The sequence below is a fragment of the Eleutherodactylus coqui genome, chromosome 7 (genome assembly GCF_035609145.1).
Source record: "Eleutherodactylus coqui strain aEleCoq1 chromosome 7, aEleCoq1.hap1, whole genome shotgun sequence".
NCBI classification, from domain to species: domain Eukaryota; kingdom Metazoa; phylum Chordata; class Amphibia; order Anura; family Eleutherodactylidae; genus Eleutherodactylus; species Eleutherodactylus coqui.
In genome coordinates this window covers 198,197,204-198,215,991 of record NC_089843.1, presented here as the reverse complement: position 1 = coordinate 198,215,991, position 18,788 = coordinate 198,197,204, and the positions used below count along the sequence as shown (strand labels likewise).

The 18,788-nt window shown below is 45.3% G+C and overlaps 1 protein-coding gene across 3 annotated transcripts in view; it reads right to left on the bottom strand.

Moving 5' to 3' along the window:
- LOC136573073 (ceramide synthase 4-like) overlaps nucleotides 1-18,788 on the bottom strand; it is a 91,652-nt gene that overhangs the window by 4,457 nt on the left and 68,407 nt on the right. For all 3 annotated transcript variants that reach the window (XM_066574227.1, XM_066574228.1, XM_066574229.1), the window contains one exon: nucleotides 826-932. In XM_066574227.1, the coding sequence (XP_066430324.1) occupies nucleotides 826-932 (107 nt within the window). The remainder of the gene's footprint in view (nucleotides 1-825; nucleotides 933-18,788) is intronic.

Below are 18,788 nucleotides of genomic sequence, written 5' to 3'. Positions count from 1 at the left end.
ATATCCTCCAACATTCCCATTGCTACTAATCCTAAGAGCTTTCAGCTACGATGGGTTTGCTACCTGTTCCAACGTAAAGCATACAAACACTCTGAAAGGTTTCATTTCTTCTCTCTACACTGACTTCGACTAACGGCCGCTGATGACAAATTAATAAATAGACTGGGAACCATACTTAAACCCTTTTTGTTTTTTTAGGAAGCATCGGCATCAAGTCTCCATTATAGAAACATTGATCAAAGTTCTTCCCTCCCATCAGAATCCATCACTTCTACCTAACCCTGTCCGCTTTGTGTTTCCGAGGCTGTGTAGCTACAGGAACTACGGTCATACAAGATTGACTTGCTTCTTGGTGACTTCATTATGGCACGGGTTACAGCTTTTAGATTGACCTCAAGCCCACTTTTATTCCTTGCGGATGAAGCCTCTCTCACCAGTAACCCAACTCATTCTCTAATACTGTTAATAGTATGGAAATACATGTAACGCTCAAAGTTCTGCAAGGATTCTCTGTGAAAAACTCCCTGCTGTGGATATGCCATAAATGTTTATATAGTGTACTAAAAATGTACAAAGTAGGCTGATTAACCCATTAAGGACCAAGATGTTTTGGTTCTAATGAACCAGAAACGTTTTAGGGATTTTACTCATGTGGTGGTTTTACTGCCTTTTTTTCAGCTACCAGAATTATTTTTACTGTGTTTTTGCGATGACATATAGGGTTATTTTTTCACTTGACGCATATGGACATAACCCAACACACAACACATTTTCTTATGCTCAGCAATGAGGAAAACACACACTAAATAAGCTTTCAGATCTCACCTGGTGGGTAGAAGAAACAAACGGGTGATGCAAAAAACCAAGGCAAAAATGATAAACAAGACATTACACGTCTTCTTCCACTTGCTGTAATTGCACATCTTTGCTAACTGGGGGAAAAAAAAAACATCTTTTAGGAAGATGGCAGTAGGGTCAAAATGAACACATTTCAATGCACAAGTGGACACTTTATGAACAGAGACAACTTCTAAAAGATTTGATTGGATTGTATGATATAAACAGCCGCAGATTTTCAACTTTATTTCTCATGTACTGTGAAGGTATTGTATAAATGATCATCCATAATATTAAAAGAAGTGAATAACATTGGTTATGCCATTAGTTGAACAGTCAATTCTTGAAGTTGATGTGTTGGAGGTAGGAAAAATGGGCTAGCACAAGGATTTGAGTGACAGTGACAAATTGTGATGGTTAGATGACAGCATCTCCAAAATGGCAGGTTTTGTTGCCTATTTTAGTATGTAGTGGTTGGTTGCTACCAAACGTGGTCCGAGGATAACCAGTATACTAATGACAGTGTAATGGGTGCCCAAGACTCAATGATGCCCAAGAGTATTGAGGCTCGCAAATCTGGTCTTTTCCTACAGAAGAACTACTATAACCATGGGTGCAGCATGGAAAAAAATCAAGGTGGAGGCAGCGTGATGCTCAGGGCAATGTTCTGCTGGGAAACATGCGGCCCTTCTTCCTGCCTTGATGGGTACGAACTGATTTGATGCCATGAAGAGGACCTATATATTAGACAGAAACACTACTATAGCAATAGGCACAATTAGGAGGAACTTACCTGGACTACAAATAGATTGCTAATGTCAACATAACATAGTATGTTAGGCTCAAAAAAGACATGTCCATCCAGTTCAGTCTTATCCCCTCCAAATGTTGATCCAGAGGCAGGCAAAAAAACCTCCAATGAGGTAGAAGTCAATTTTCCTTATTTAAGGTGAAAAATTCCTTCCTGACTGATCCATTATTCAGAATAATCCCCGGATCACCGACCCTTCTGAAGTAATCGGTGATAAAACATGTAATAAAAACATGTAATATTGTAACACTCAGGAAAGGGTCCAGACCCCTCTTTTATCACTAAATGGCTGTAAATGATCGAGCGCCGACTCTAAATGGCTGGCGCTCGATCCAATCACAGTGCTCGCTTTGCTGGAGGTGGGGTATTCAAAGCCCTGCCACCAGAAAGAAGAGGATATCTCAGTGCAGAGAACACGGCAGTTTGCCGCAGCGCCGGGGACCATCGCAAGGGACTAAGAAGCCGCGGGACAGGTGAGTATTGATAGATAGATAGATTTTCGCACAATTTCTCTTTACGCAGTCATTTTCTGCGTGATTTTCATGCCCATGTGAATGAGCCCTTACTGCTGTCCATGTGAATGAAGGCTTTGTATTTCCCTTGCTTGATGGAAGTCCATATTACTGATGATATTTGTTTTTACAGTAGAGTCACCAGTTTTGAAAGTACTTGGTCTCCTCAAAAGGTCCAACTCAATGCAACCCGCTACACTGTAACAGTTATTGAAATCCAATTAAAGCAACAATGCAGAATAATTAAGTGTACGAGTTTTATCAGGTTATCAATGTTAATCAAACATGATTATTTAAAGCAAGGCTAAGGTTGTATGCTGTAATAGCAAAGAGCAGTCTATTAGTTAATGTCTATAGCATCTGTTCTCTGTGCGGAGGACAGACTAGAGGGATTGTAGTAGGAAGGAATAGGATTACAATTGGGCTTTGTTCCATCAATACATGGCTGGGATCTGTCTGAAGGGACTGCATTCTGTAAAGGACAGAGGAAGGTTTCAGAGTCTGTTTCTGGAGCAGCCTAATCTACATCTCCCAGTAACAAGAACCATTGTGTGGACTAAAAATTCAGGACTTTTTTTCATACTTCTTTTTTTTACTGCAGTTCTATGGGAAAGGAATTACAGGAGTCAATATGCTAGTCACCTATTAACCTCTCTGGTACTGACTGAAATGCAGCACATAAATTAATATTATTGGTTGTACAGGAAAGGCAATGAATTGAGGCACTAACTATTTTTACAGGGTTACTGTAGGTCTGCAAAAAAAAAAAAAAAATGTCCTAACAGATAGTATCCTACAAGTCCTTCCCTCACCTTAATGGTCTTGTACCAGATTTCAAGGTATCCCTAGCCACAGAATACGGGATAACTTGCTGATTGGTGGGGGTCTTGATCTCAAGAACAGGACTCCAGTATCTCACTCTCCTGTCACTACAGAGGTAGCTTCTCCCCCCCATAGTGAAGTCACTCTAAATGATGCACTGGCTTTATTTATTTCAATGGGGCTGACAGAAATCCCTAAACATGTGCCTTCTCACTTGGGTGGGGGTGGGGGTTCAGTAACCTTGCAGTGAGCAGGACCAGGGAAGCAGAAATGCCATTTCTGAGATTGGCCAGGGCCTCAGCAGTGAGATCCCCACCAATCATCTAGGTATGTGGATAGTCTGTGGAAAGGGGTTAAGTTGAAATTGTGGCACCACCCCATTAACTACCACATTATTCTATACATGCAGTGAAATATACTGCATCATAGACTAGATTCTCCTGCCTGTCTCATAAGGCCAACAATTGGCCTATACCATCATTAACATCAGCGTTGGGGGTTTAGTTTAGAACTTGTCGCTGAATTCCATTTAAAAATGGGATGAAATAGCCAGAAACCGGTCAGGAACTGAATGGACTCCATTATACTCAATGGGGTCTGTTTGACACGGCCATATAATGGATCTCATGTGAATCGGCCTTAACCTTAAGAGGGTGAAGTTACTGTGCCTGGCCAGACTTGTCATAGTATACAAGTGGTTTGTTCACACGGCACAGAATTTTCCACGGCAATTTCTGCTTCTAAAAATGGTGTCATTTTGACACTTTTTTTGTTGTGGACCCGTACATAGAATTTGCGCTGTGAAGGGGCAGAATCTGCGTGCGGAATTCTGACACGAGACTTAGGGTTTCCACATCTAGTATTGACTTTGTGATGTGGAAGTTCATGGAAACGCGATTTTCCACCATGGAATTCCACACGGGGATGTTGCTCATTGACAGGGCAAATTCCTCGTGTGGATCCACATGAAAATCCACATCAAAAAGATGTTAAATACGGATTTTAGAGGTGGGATCCGCAGTTAGTTCTGCTGTTTGAACAGACCTAAAATCTTCACTGCAGGTCGATTTACTCTGCAGATGTTTTCCACAGCGTGTAGATAAGGTTTCCTGAACTCTCAGCCACGTTGTTGGGACTGTAGAATGCTGTGTGCTTCCTACAGTTGTGCCACGGAAGGTCTGCAGTATTTCCGCTACGTGCAAACATACCCTTAGTTTAGCAATTAAAACAGTTTTTGCTTTTGGAATTGGAAAGTAAGTTCTGCAAAAGAGATTTAGTCCGGCTGCACACGGGCGGATTTGCGCTGTGGAATCTGGAGTGGGCATCTGCCACCTGATTCCGCAGCAAATACCCCCATGACATGATTTCCTGCACATGAGTGGAAATCAATTGCGATTTTCTGCTTGTGTAGGAAAAATTGCAGCATGCTCTATTTTAGTGTGGTTGCCGCACGGACGGCTTTCATTGTAGTCCATGGCAGCCGTCCGACCCGCGGCATGTCTGCAATTAACATTGTGGACAAGTCACAGATTCCGCATCATTGCCTAGTGACGATGTGGGAAAATCTGTACTGCACATGTCAGACGGTGAGCCGGACCATCTGCAATACAGATGAGAAGAAAAAAAGACAGGTACGCCGGGTCACCTGACGGACACAAGGTTGGATTCCACTGCGGGATCCCGTATTTGGAATCCGACCTGCCCGTGTGCAGCTGGCTTTACTTACCAGATCCTTACAGCTATAGGGCGGCTCGACGCAATCGTGTTTGCACATAGAATAGAACGCATTGATTTCAAAGGATTCGTTTTCATCAACGTGTTTTGTGCAAGCATTTCGCGTGGGCGGAAAAAAATAGAACCTGCTCTATCTTTCTGCATTTTGCGTAGCAGAAGCCGCCATAGAAGTCAAAGGGAGGTGCGCAAATACACAAGGGGAAGCGTGAAACACTGAGCAAAATGCGGGGGAAAAAAAAAAACACATTTAGGCCTCTTTAGGCTAAATAGCCTTTTAATCCACGGAAAAAGTGTTTCGCTCACTCGTGTGAACTCAACCGGGGTGTGCAAAGTACAGTACTACGTGCAGACACAAACAAAATCTACATGGTCCGACTTTGTTTATGCACAAATATGTTGCTCATATGGTTGTGTGGAGCCTAAGGTTGGGACATCGACACAAAAATATCGATAGTCGATAGTATTGCCTATCGCTGAACAAACTATCGATTATTGTGAAATATCGGTGGAAAACTATCGATATTTCGATATATCGACTTTTTAAAATGCTGTATAAAAATAAAACGGGTCTAGGGTTAATAAAGCAAGACAATCCACAAAAAAATTATAGTTTTCTTTTAACCCTTTCCAATCCACTTTCTGACGTCTAAAGACATTCTGATTGAAGGCTGTACAGCTCCGATGTCGCAAGACGTCCGGCAGGCTATTCTTACCTTATATTACTGGCCGCTCTGTTGTCGGGGGCCTCTCCAGCATGTCACATACCACAGTACTGGCTCTAGCCAGCAGATGGCGCCATTGTATACTGGCAGAAAGAGAAAGCCCCCTAGGAAACCCTGCATCCAAAATTGGATTGCAAAGGGTTAGAACTTTAAACTGTTGAATTTATTATTAACTTATAATATAATTAACTTATTAATAACATCATGAAAATATATTAAAGTTACAAATGAAAATAAAAAAATTACAGATGAAACATATAATTAAAATTGGGTATATTAAAAGAAGTTTTCTATCATTGGCCCCAATAATCGTTATCTAATGAGCCAAGAAATATTAATTTGCTTGCATATTCTCCCTTCACATGACCGGGAGTGCAGAAAGATGATTGGAGGTAAACACACGGAAACAAGGTCCTCCCAGCTACAAGGAAGCCAGAAGATGGCCGCTGGACCTGACGGGATGTGAGCATGATCTCTGTGTGTGTTTGTGGGGCTGCGTGCCCTGCATTTTTTCAAGTTGCCACTGAGGGACCAACGGTCTCCATGGCAACTTGTAAACAATGCAGGGCCTGGTAACGCGAACGCAATTGTAATTGTGTTAGATGGGTCTCCTATCTTTTCTATGGGCACTGCGTTCACGTTAGACGCTGAACGCACGACATGTCGCGTCTCCTTTTCAGGATGCGACCTTCATGCGTTCAGCGCAGCCCTCCATCTGCATGTGGAAATGCTTTCATTTAGAAAGCATTGTCCACAGCCATTGCGTTAGACGCAAGAGTTCAGAGCCTGATCTAACGCGATGAACAAACGCATGTGGAAAAGAGGCCGGAAACCCCACTTTTTCTGAGAGTCGTTTTGCCTGGAGCAAACCTTATTGGTGACAAAGAGTCACCTCACACTTTCCAGAAGTTTCTAGAACTTGTTGATAAGTTCATTAGTGCCGCGAGTAAAACTACATCCTGTTCAAAGGAAGGCCGGCTTCCTACAGCCGTGATGGGCTCCGTCACGGCGCCCCCCAGAGACCCCAATACTTACCTCCGGATCCGGCGTCCTCCGTCCCGCATGACGCTTCGTCGCGCATGTGCAATAGAGCGCGTGACACACCGCCCGCGGCATGTTACGCGCCGGCCGCGTCATTTGACACGCCCACAGCATCACATGACGCGGCTGGCGGGGAAGCGGTTTCACGCTATCTTCCCCATGTGCTACAGCGGAAGATAGCGTGACGGACGGCTTTCATTGACTGCAATAGAAGCCGGCCGCGCGTACACCCACGGCAAATAGAGCATGGCGTGGGCGAGGTCGGAATTCCACACCATGAGCATTGAGCTATTAGGTTCAATAGAAACTAATAGCTGCGGGCAACGCGGCGGATTTTTGCCGCGTACTACGCGGCGGAAATCCGTCCGTGGGAAGGAGCCCGAAAGGGCAGAATGTAAAGGAAGGAAATCTGGTCACCGGACCACATCTGTGACCACAAGACACGTTACTACTTTACAAAAATCGATATTATATCGCCTTAAACTATCGATGTTACCGATATATCGGACATCACAATATCGATAAACAGTATCGCCAAAGCATTAGTGATATATCGATATTTCAGTTTTCGGTGCCCCAACCTTAGTGGAGCCCCCCATAGGGTTTAAACACATAGGCGTGATTTTGTCCCGTTATGCAGCCGTGATAATTACAGCTGCATGATGGGATGAAACGAGGCCATTGATCTCATTGGTTTACTTTTCACTAGCGGTATTCTTGGGCATTAATACTACATGCGAGAAAAATAAGGCAGGACTTATCATGTGCAACTCCACACCGTAGCGGTGAGCATGGTGCGCATACGCCCGTGGGAAGAGGCCCTCATATAGTACTTTACTGCTCCAATGGCTTTATAATAAAAATTGAAGCATCTTTGCAAATGGTCTGGATTAAAAACAAATCTACTATATTGCGTATATAGCCCTTCTGCAAGCTTGTATATGCAGACGTGTGATATGTATAGATGCACCAGCCCACCATCACCGATTAAGACCACACGGAAGTGCAAGGTTTGGCTATAGTCCAGTGACGTCCGTATGTTATCCATGGTCTTATTAGGAAGATAGCAGCTCGGGGTCTCACACCTTGTACAGGTCCTTACTAGAGATGAGCGAGCGTACTCGGAAAAGCACTACTCGCTCGAGTAATGTGCTTTATCCGAGTATCGCTGTGCTCGGGTCTGAAGATTCGGGTGCCGCTGCGGCTGACAGGTGAGTCGCAGCGGGGAGCAGGGGAGAGCGGGCGGGAGAGAGAGAAAAAGATCTTACCTCCGTTCCTCCCCGCTCTCCCCTGCAGCTCCCCGCTCCATGCCGGCACCCGAATCTTCAGACCCGAGCACAGCGATACTCGGATAAAGCAAATTACTCGAGCGAGTAGTGCTTATCCGAGTACGCTCGCTCATCTCTAGTCCTTACTTATAGCAGGAAGATTAAAACAAAAACATTTCTATTTAAAACATAAAAGCCTCATGTATATAACTCCAGACTCACAGGACGAACATCATTTCTTTCTTCCACCTGTGCGCGGTGTGACTGCTCCTTGAGTCATGCAGAACGATGACTGATCTATTATAGTCTCTGCTATAGCAGTAGTCTCCGTCCACAACTCAAGGAGCAGCCGCATCATGCACTGGTATAAGAGATGATATTGGGTGGAGTATTGACACAGTTCAGATTTTAAACTGTCCGAAAGAAAAATCTTTTATAGCAACCAATCACAGGGCAGCTTTCATTTTACCAAAGCAGTTTAACCCCTTAGTGACGCCCAATACGCCTTTTATACTGACCTTGCTAATTGGCTTTAAACCTGCACATATGTCTTTTTAAGGCGGTGGCTTGGTTGACTACTAAACAGCCAGGATCCTGCTCTAAGCACCATGAGAGGAGAAATAATGGCTGCTTAACACCTTACAATCAACTGCAGCTTGTAAGGGGATGCCAGGGAAAGTGGGCTCTTCCTGTAACCCACTGGCACCCTACAATGTGATCGTAAGGTAGCAATGGGTCCCCATGGCAAACGGAAGCCTGACAAGGGCCTCCATGTTTACCATGTAACTCAGGCTATTAGACTCCACCTCCCGCAGTGTCTTATAGGCTGCGGTCATAGCTTTAGTAGAATGAACTACATAAGTAAGGCAGTGTACTAATTTGCTTATCGGACAATTGCATCTTTAAAGCTGTTGTCCCGCGAAAGAAAGATGCGGTTATACACTTCTGTATGGCCATATTATTGCACTTTGTAATGTACATTGTGCATTAATTATGAGCCATACAGAAGTTATTCACTTACCTGCTCCGTTGCTAGCGTCCCCGTCTCCATGGTGCCGTCTAATTTTCAGCGTCTAATCGCCCGATTAGACGCGCTTGCGCAGTCCGGTCTTCTCCGTTTTGAATGGGGCTGCTCGTGCTAGAGAGCTGCCCTCGTAGCTCCGCCCCGTCACGTGTGCCGATTCCAGCCAATCAGGAGGCTGGAATCGGCAATGGACCGCACAGAAGCCCTGCGGTCCACCGAGGGTGAAGATCCCGGCGGCCATCTTCGCAAGGTAAGTAAGAAGTCACCGGAGCGCGGGGATTCGGGTAAGTACTGTGCGGTTTTTTTTTTTAAGCCCCTGCATCGGGTTTGTCTCGCGCCGAACGGGGGGGGCTATTGAAAAAAAAAAAAACACGTTTCGGCGCGGGACAACCCCTTTAAGTTCTCTTGAGGGACTAGAAAATTGTGTCAAAAAGTTCAATAAAGTTTAGTTTAAAGAAAAAATATCCAGTTAAAAAATACATATTTTCCCCACAAGAACCCATTTAAAAAAAGGATAAAATACCAATTTAAAAAAATGCAGCATATAATAGGCATTGCCAAATTCAACACCCAGACAATTAAAATATTTTGCTATTTATCTTGCATGGTGCATTCCAAAAGTTATTTGTACCAGAATGATACCAATAAATCTACAGCTCCACTCTACAAAGACCAGGCCCTCACAGAGCTCTGCTGCCAGGGAACATAAAAATGTTCTGGGTCTCAGAATGCAAGACCAATTCAATTGTTTTTCTTTAAAAATGGGTTTTTGTGATACAAGGACTTAAAGGGGTTGTCCCGCGAAACAAAGTGGGGGTATACACTTCTGTATGGCCATATTAATGCACTTTGTAATGTACATTGTGCATTAATTATGAGCCATACAGAAGTTATTCACTTACCTGCTCCGTTGCTGGCGTCCCCGTCTCCACGGTGCCGTCTAATTTTCAGCGTCTAATCGCCCGATTAGACGCGCTTGCGCAGTCCGGTCTTCTCCGTTTTGAATGGGGCTGCTCGTGCTAGAGAGCTGCCCTCGTAGCTCCGCCCCGTCACGTGTGCCGATTCCAGCCAATCAGGCACAGAAGCCCTGCGGTCCACCGAGGGTGAAGATCCCGGCGGCCATCTTCGCAAGGTAAGTAAGAAGTCACCGGAGCGCGGGGATTCGGGTAAGTACTGTGCGGTTTTTTTTTTTAAGCCCCTGCATCGGGTTTGTCTCGCGCCGAACGGGGGGGCTATTGAAAAAAAAAAAAACCCGTTTCGGCGCGGGACAACCCCTTCAAGCTATTGTTTCTCTGTTATCAGCCTGAAGCATATTATATAGGTTGTTCTGTTACTCCATATGTATCTAACAAATGAAATGTAGCTATTATATACTAACTTTACCTTTTATTAACTTCTCATTCATAATTCGTAGTTAACTAACGGAGGTTTCTCTCTTTAATAAAAGTAGATACAGTCTGTTCTTCTATCGCTCTAATCCTGCTCTATCATGTATGACTGCTCTATAGTCTCTCTTCTAGTAGGTGATGAACAGTGTGTAACTGGATACTAGGAGATTGCAGCGACACCCCCCATTGGCCCCCTCACTCTCACTCTCTGTCTGCCCCCCCCCCCACACTCTTGTACCTTTAGGTACGTAACTTGCATAAGTGAAAGTAAACTATACTTCCGTATTTCTTTGTCTGATGTTAAAAGATAAAATTAACCAATAAGTGTTAGCTTTTAATAAGCCTGCCTACTGGATATAAAAAGCTATGTATATGGGGGGCATGGCCTGGACATGGCGGAGTAAGGAAGCATCTCTTCAGAGCTCCCGCTCCTGGAGGTACCTTTGGCCCACAGAGCGGCACAACGTACCCCAATACAAGCAGCTATGGGTAGCAGTAAGAAGGACAGTGTTCAGCGGACCCCAGGACCCCACAGGTTGGGGAATGGATGCTTTCCTCCTCGGTGGGCAGCGGTCTGGACCCAGCCGAGGAAAGGAGGAAGATGGCGCCGGCGGCGTTCAGGAGGAGGAGCCACAGGGCAGCAGCGCTCTGCAGACAGGGAACCCCCCTAGCTCCCTCACCGATGCTCCCACAGCGGAACATGCTGCCAGCAGGGACACAAGCCAGCAAGGACCGCATTTATCCCCCCTGCTCCAACTAGAGACAGCCATAAAACTGCACAAGGGGCCCATGTGCTGGTGACAGCTATGTACCACACTGGCACCGCCGTGTCGAACGGTCAAAATGCTGAGATGCTGCAAGGAGAGGAGGAGATGACGGATGGATCAATGGACTCCCCCACTCCCGTACCTCAGCAAACGGGTCATGATTTTACTATGCCTGAATTCCGTGATCTGCGGGCCCAGCTGCAATCTATTCCTACTAGAGAGGACATGAAAGCATACGTTTCGCGTCTAGAGTCTGCATATAAGTCTAAGATCTGTTCTGTTCGCCAAGACATCCATCACATAGGCGAGAGGGTCTTGACAACTGAGGGCGATGTGGCATCACTTGTTAATAAAGTGGAATACCATGAATCCGCTCTGGCTACCATATCCCACTAGTTACATTTCTTGATGGACTCTCTGGATGACGTAGAGAACAGGGGACGTAGGAACAATATCCGTATCAGAGGTCTCACGGAAGATGCAGATCCCCCTCGGCTGGTGGGAACTGTACAGCATATTTTCAATGATCTACAAGAAGCTCCTGCAGATGCCCCGCTTGAGCTGGACAGATGTTATAGGGCACTCAGCCCCCAACCTAGAGATCCAGATCAACCTCGTGGCGTAGTCTGCAGGGCCCAGCAATTTCAATTGAAAGAAGCTGTAAGAGGAGCCCGAGAGCGATGGGAAATACAGCATGAAGGGGCACGGCTCCAAATTCTACCAGACCTCTTCAGATTTACTTTGGTGAAAAGGAGAGCTCTCTGTCCCTTGCTGGAGGAGCTCCGCTGCTGGGACATGGCTTACAGCTGGGGATTTCCCTTTTGCCTTCAGGTCTGCCATAGAGAGATTTTGAGAAAGCTGAGTGACCCTGGGGAGGTTCCGGCCTTCTGTGAAATGCTTGGTCTTCATGTGCCCACCATAGTGGGATGACCAACCTTGCCTTTTCTACCTGTGGCCGAGTTACCTCAGCAACTGCACAGGGGCCCCAGAAGACGACGGCGACGCCGAGAGGGCTTCCCACGTGCCTGATCATTGTAGGTTGAGGAACTCTGCCGATACCTTTTTGTTACAAATTTTATATGCTGCTAGCATTATGGTTACCATATTTAACTGAGAATGATCTTACACAAATTTTACATATTGGGTGTTGTTGCCTTGTTGTGGGCCGAAGGGCACTTTCCAGGGCGGGTACTCCGCTTGTGAAAAGCACGCTCTATACCGGGAGGCCCGGGACTGACTTTTTGGTCGGTCCATGGGCAGTTTCTAAATAACTGTTTGATCTTTGTTTAAATTGCATTTTTTTTCTTCTTGTTTGCCCCTACCCTTACTCGTCTGCCTTTCTTTCCCTTTGCCCCCCCCCTTCCTTTTTTTCCTCTCTCTCTCCTCTCCCGCTTTGCTTTTCCTCTCAGTGGCTTCTTTCCCTCTGTATTTGGAATCCTGGGTGGCCTCCACCGTACTATAGCTACCCCCTCCAGGCATGTCTAAATTAAATTTCTGCTCCCTGAATGTGCGGGGTCTTAATGTAGCGCAAAAAAGTTGTCAGATTTTGTATCAACTGCTTAAGCCAAAATCTCATGTCTTGTTTTTTCAGGAGACACACTTTCGTGCAGTGCACATTCTGGTTCTGAGAGACAGACATTTTACAACATGGTTCCACAGCACAAATCCGACAACCAAGTCGAAAGAGGTGTCAATAGCGATACACAGAGCAGTACCTCATGTGGTTCTGGACATACTGATTGATCCAGAGGGGCGCTTTATCTTCTTAAAGGTCAGAATGTGTGGCAAACTTCTCAGTCTTGCTGCGTGGTATCTCTCCAATCGGAGTCCTGTACAAATGGGTAGAACAATACTTAGCAAGTTCGCGGACTTTGCGGAGGAGGTTGTAGTCTTAAGGGGCCACCTTAACTTTCTTTTAGATCTAGAGAAAGACTGCACATCCAAGCGGGCGATAGTCTCAGCCACACAGCTCCGTCTGTTCCACAAGGCTCTTAGACAGCTACAGTTGGTGGACGTTTGGAGGGTGACTCCCCAACAGAACGAGACTATTCTTACTTCTCCCCTGCACAACATTCACATAGCTGCATTTACCTAATAGTCGCGAGTCATCACGCCCTAACCTGGGGCCCGGTGGCATCCATTGGGTCAGCAATATGGTCAGACCATGCCCCAATTCTTCTCATCTTAACTGTTCTGGGGGCTCCAGAGAGGCCTTGGACTGGAAGGTTGAACAACAATCTTTTGAAGGATTTATTGTGCAGTGCGGACTTTGGAGCACCATCGAAAATTTTGTCAACGATCACCAGACTGACACCACACCTAAACTGGTCCAGTGGGAGACACTTAAATGCGTCTTGAGGGGGGTCCTTATTAAGCATGCGGTGTGTGTCTGAAGCACGAGAAGGCAGCCACCATCGTCTCCCTGCTCGCCAAAATAGCAAATTTGGAGAAATTATTCCACTGGTCGAGCACCCTACTCACACAGAATGAACTGTTGAACACAAGAAAAGAGTTGAGGCACATTCTAGACCAAAAATATGTGTGGTTTAGGGACAGCCTTAAGCGCTATTCTTATGAGCATGCCAATAAATGTGGATGCTCACTGGTACGCTATCTTCGCAGTAGGACTAACCTTACATATGTACCCCAACATAGTGGACAGTACAGGCCATAAGAGACATGACCCCAAAGAGATCGCAGAGGCATTCCGGGCTTATTATCAAGGACTCTACAACATACAAGCCAGCTGGCTGACATGCTCCCTGCCAATCGAAAAGCTAAGATTGATGACTATATACTGAGAACGGCCCTCCCGAGGATCCCGGGAGAAAATAGAGAGGCTCTGGAGATGGCTTTCACGGCAGAGGAGATTAATGAGGCCATTAAAGGGGTTGTCCCGCGCCGAAGCGTTTTTTTTTTTTTGCATAGGCAAAAAAAAAAATTTTACTTACCCGAATCCCCTCTCTGCAACTTCTTCCTTCTTTTCCTCCAAGATGGCCGCCGGGATCTTCACCCACGATGCCCCGCGGGTCTTCTCCCATGGTGCACCGTGGGCTCTGTGCGGTCCATTGCCGATTCCAGCCTCCTGATTGGCTGGAATCGGCACACGTGACGGGGCGGAGCTACGCGATGATGCGTAGAAGGGGGCGGAGCCAGAACGCCGCTCGTGCCCCGTACCGACCAGAAGGGAGAAGACTCTTCTGCACAAGCGCGTCTAATCGGGCGATTAGATGCTGAAATTAGACGGCACCATGGAGACGGGGACGCCAGCGCAGGGAAGGTGAGTATATAACTTCTGTATGGCACATATTTCATGCACGATGTATATTACAAAGTGCATGTATATGGCCATACAGAAGTGTTTAACTTAACTTGTCATCGCGGGACAACCCCTTTAAGGCTTCACCGACGGGGAAAGCGCCTGGCCAGGATGGGTTTACTTCGTTTTCTTAAACAGTTACGGGAAATCCTTACTCCTATTTTGAAAGTGATATTCAACCAAACATCCTCCTCTGCTTCATTTCCCTCTCAGTCGCTCATGGCCCATATTACGATGCTCCCCAAGCCAGGGAAAGATCCAGGGCTATGCCCCAGTTACTGTCCTGTCTCACTCATTAATTTAGATGTCAAGTTATTCTCTAAGGCCCTGGCACGCAGGCTGGCTTCCATTCTGCCAGCCCATATACACAATGACCAAGTGGGATTTATAAAAGGGCGGGGAGCTAGAGAAAATATCAACAAGACTCTCCTACTGACTAGTCATGCCCAGCAGTTGTCACAGCCATTTTGTCTCCTCTCGGTGGATGCAGAGAAGGCCTTTGACCGCGTTAGCTGGGACTTTCTGATGCATTTAGGTCTGGGGCCTAAGTTTCTGGACTGGATTCTGGCATTATAAGGGAACCCGTCGTTACAGATCTGGGTGAATGGCCCTTTGTTTGACCCGGTACCGATCAAGGATGGGACGAGACAGGGCTGCCCTCTGTTTCCCCTTCTTTAGACCATCGTTATGGAACACTTGGCTGTGGCACTGCGGAACAACCCTGATGTGCGTGGCCTGCAGATTGGGACCCAGACCCGCAAGACGTCCTTATATGCGCATGACCTTCTTCTGTTCATCTCCCAGCCATGCATTTTATTTACAGTGGTCTTTTGGGAGTTTTCCAATTTTGGGCACTTTAGCAACTTCAAAGTTAATCTGCATAAATCAGAGGCCATGAATATCTCTCTCCCACCTAGTGAGGTGGCTCACCTAGTGGACAAATTTGATTTTAAATGGCAATCAACCTCCATTAAATATCTTGGGATACATCTAGCAGCAGATGTTTCCTCTCTCTATCAGTTTAACTATATTCCTTTGCTAGAGAAAGTGACCCGTGAACTGAACGGCTATGCTGTTAAGAAGCTGAGCTGGTTCTGGCGAGTGCATGTCTTAAAAATGGATGTAGCCCCAAATTTTCTGTACCTTTTCCAGACCCTGCCAATTAAGCTCCCCAAACACTATTTTAAACAGATTCAACAGGTGTTCCGCAGATGTGTGTGTGAAGAGGGGGAAAGGAATAGCCGTATTAGTTACTGGAGCATGTCACGCACGAAACCCAGGGGGGCAGTGGGACTCCCAGACCTCAAAGTTTACTATTTGGCTGCAGTCCTCACTAGGTCGCTGGATTGGCACCATCATGCTGCCTTGAAATAGTGGGTAGGCTTGGAGACAGCTTTGATTTGGCCCTACTTGTGCTTATTGCAGTGGATAGCCGTTATGGATAGGCCGGCACCTCTACCACATACCCCACTGACCTTGAACTGTCTAGACTTGTGGGACAGGTTGACCACCAGAGGGGACATTGCGATTCATAGGGGAGACTTGATTCTCCTTTTTCACAACCCCATGTTCCCTCTAGTGTGGGAGAGACAGAGTTTCATCTGCTGGTGGGAGGAGGAGGACATGCGTTGCTGCCAGATGTCGAGTTCTGGGGGTTTGCCATCATTTAATGAGTGACAGGCGTCTCGACCTGATCAGAAACTGATGTGGATGGAATATCTCCAGTTGCCTTCATTCTGGAGGATTCGGTTGTAGTTATGGCCCTTCCAGAACTCCCCTCAACCCATTGAAGAATTGTTTTTGCGAGCTGACCCCCCCAGTCCAGGTCCTATCTAGGATCTATGGAATCATTTTGTGGAGGCTCACACAATGTCCTTCACCATACCTCAGGGGTTGGAAGAAGGACTTAGCCATGAAGTTGCAGGACTCCGATTGGGAGAGAGCTTTCACATTTGCACACAAACTACCCTTGACCTGTGTGGCGCAAGAGAAAAATTTTAAGCTCCTCTCCAGGTGGTATAGATGTCCAGACCTGATTCACTGCATATTTCTCTCTGTTTCAAATGTATGTTGTTGTGGGTCCTGAGCTTGATACCATGTGACATATATGGTGGGAATGCCCAATCTTTCAACCTTTCTGGAATAATGTCTTTGAGCTATATGGGGCGGTGTCCCGTGGCATGGTGGAGGTCACCCCACAGCTGGCATTGCCTTCTGTCATACATGGTCTTTACGCCACGATTAAAAAACGTCGCTACGCCATTTTCTCACTGTGGCCAGGACTGTAATCCCATGTCACTGGCGGAGTAGCATCATCCCCTCAACTCTGGAATGTATCCAGGAGCTGAATCAATTAATGTGTATGGAGGAGTTGGTGGACAAGGGCTCTGAGGCTGCATGCTCAAATGATCATGCCTGGATGCTATAGAATACATTCCGTGACTCACCCGAATTCCAAAATATTACGGGATGGTAAAGAGATGGGCCTCTTAGGGTTCTTGAAGAGGCCCTAGATCGGAGCCGGTATCGCAAGGTTTCAATTTGCTCTTTACTTGTCGCTACTAGAGGGTTTCCCTTCTCTGCTTTTTATCTCCCCTTTTTTCACTTTTTTTCTTTCCTTTTTCTTGCTTTTCTCAAGATTTACTATCCCTCCTTTTCTTTACCTTTAATATTTTTAGTTTTTTTACATGCCTGCAGGCATTTGAAAGTTGCAATAGTTCATGAGCTCAAGAAATTGTCGGGTCTGAGGGCCTGGTGCCATATTGTTTTATTATGCATATATAATTTATATAAGATGTACCGGCTGGGTATATGGCAGAAGCTATTGTCGCATTATTTGTTACATTATTCCTTTTTTTTGTTTTCTAATTATAAGGCATTACAGTGATCCTTCGTCTATCGCGGGGTTACATTCCAGAGACCCCCGAGATACGTGAAAATCAGCGAAGTAGCGGTGCTATATTTACACAAATCAATCTGCTGGGTGAACTGCCAAACAATCGCAAAAGTGAACAAACAGACCGATACTACGATCAGTGAGCCAATCAGCACCCAATACAGAACACATTCCATCAGCCAATAGTGTGCAGTGTACAATCTTGCGTTGGAAAACGATAGTGGCGTACTGTATTTCCTGTATGTACCGCAAAATTCCACGATATAGCGAAAAACTCTGCGAAAACAGAGTTACATATGGCCTGTCTAAAATCCGCGATGCACTGAAGCTGCAATCATTGAACCGCAATATAGCAAGGGATCACTGTATTGCGGTCCTGTGAGACCCGCTATATGTTGTACCTTTGTTTTTGTTGTTTATATGTAAAATTGCATAAAAGTTTTAATAAAAACATATTAAACATAAAGCCCTGTACGTGATGTAATAGGCCCTCTGAGATTTCAGAACAAACACACACGGTTCCCTCAATGTAAATTGTGTCAACACAAATAAATCTTTGTTCACTTCCTATGTCTTGGGTATCATATCAGAATTTGCATCATACATGATTTTTATTGTGCAAAAGTATTAAAAAATAATATATCTATATATATAAACTTCATATCGCAGTAACCTTGCTGATCCAGATAAGATAGATATCATGTTATTTTATCTGAATGGTGAATGCTATAAAAATAAAAAACAAAAACAATGGTGGAATTTCTGAAATTTTTTCCATCTGCACCTCAAAATGTGTAATAGTTCTAAAACACATTATATAGACTCCGGAGCACGGCCATTAAAATATACAATTCATCCCACAAAAATCAAGCCCTCATACGGCTGTCAACAACTTATGGCTCTTGCAATGCCATGATGAAAATCACTTGGTCCTTAAGACACAAAGTAGGCTTGTCACTAAGGGGTTGAGAAATTAAAGCTGTACTGCGAATGGTTGTATTGGGCAACAAAGACAATTGGTTCTTTTTGACAGTTTTGATAAATGAGGCCCAATGTGAACATTCACCACGTGATTTTTTTTCATGTGGTCTTCTATGAAATCATTGATTAACTATTGTGGACCTCCGAGTGACTTGGACCTCCGTTCCTGAGTCAAACTCAAAGTGTGTGAATTCTGAACCCTTGCAGCGTCTTCCCAGATTATAATTCACAGGAGGCAGAAATGTGGTTAATATTGAGAAAAAAACGGTACTCACCTGTTAAATGTTCGCCCACTCTAGAAGCCCCTGCAGCAGTCACATGCTGTTTATAGTTCCTATGACTGTAAGAGCCAATCACTGATTGGCTGTAGCAGTCATGTGACCTATCACACAGGACAGAAGATTGCACAGGATGCTGCATAACAATGTGCTGTCAAAATTCACACCAAAATCTGCAGGTCTAAGTAGGGATTTTAATGTGGAATCACTGGCAGAATTCTGCCATTTTCAATTCTGCATCAAAATTTGTATGTTGAATATGCAGAATTTGGTGTCGATTTTTCACATGACAGGATATTCTGCAGGATCCTTTTGAATAGCCTGTCAAGTGTGAAAGCGCCAAGTTAAGAGGCAAGTGCAGTTTTTTTCTTTAATGTAGCCTCTATCT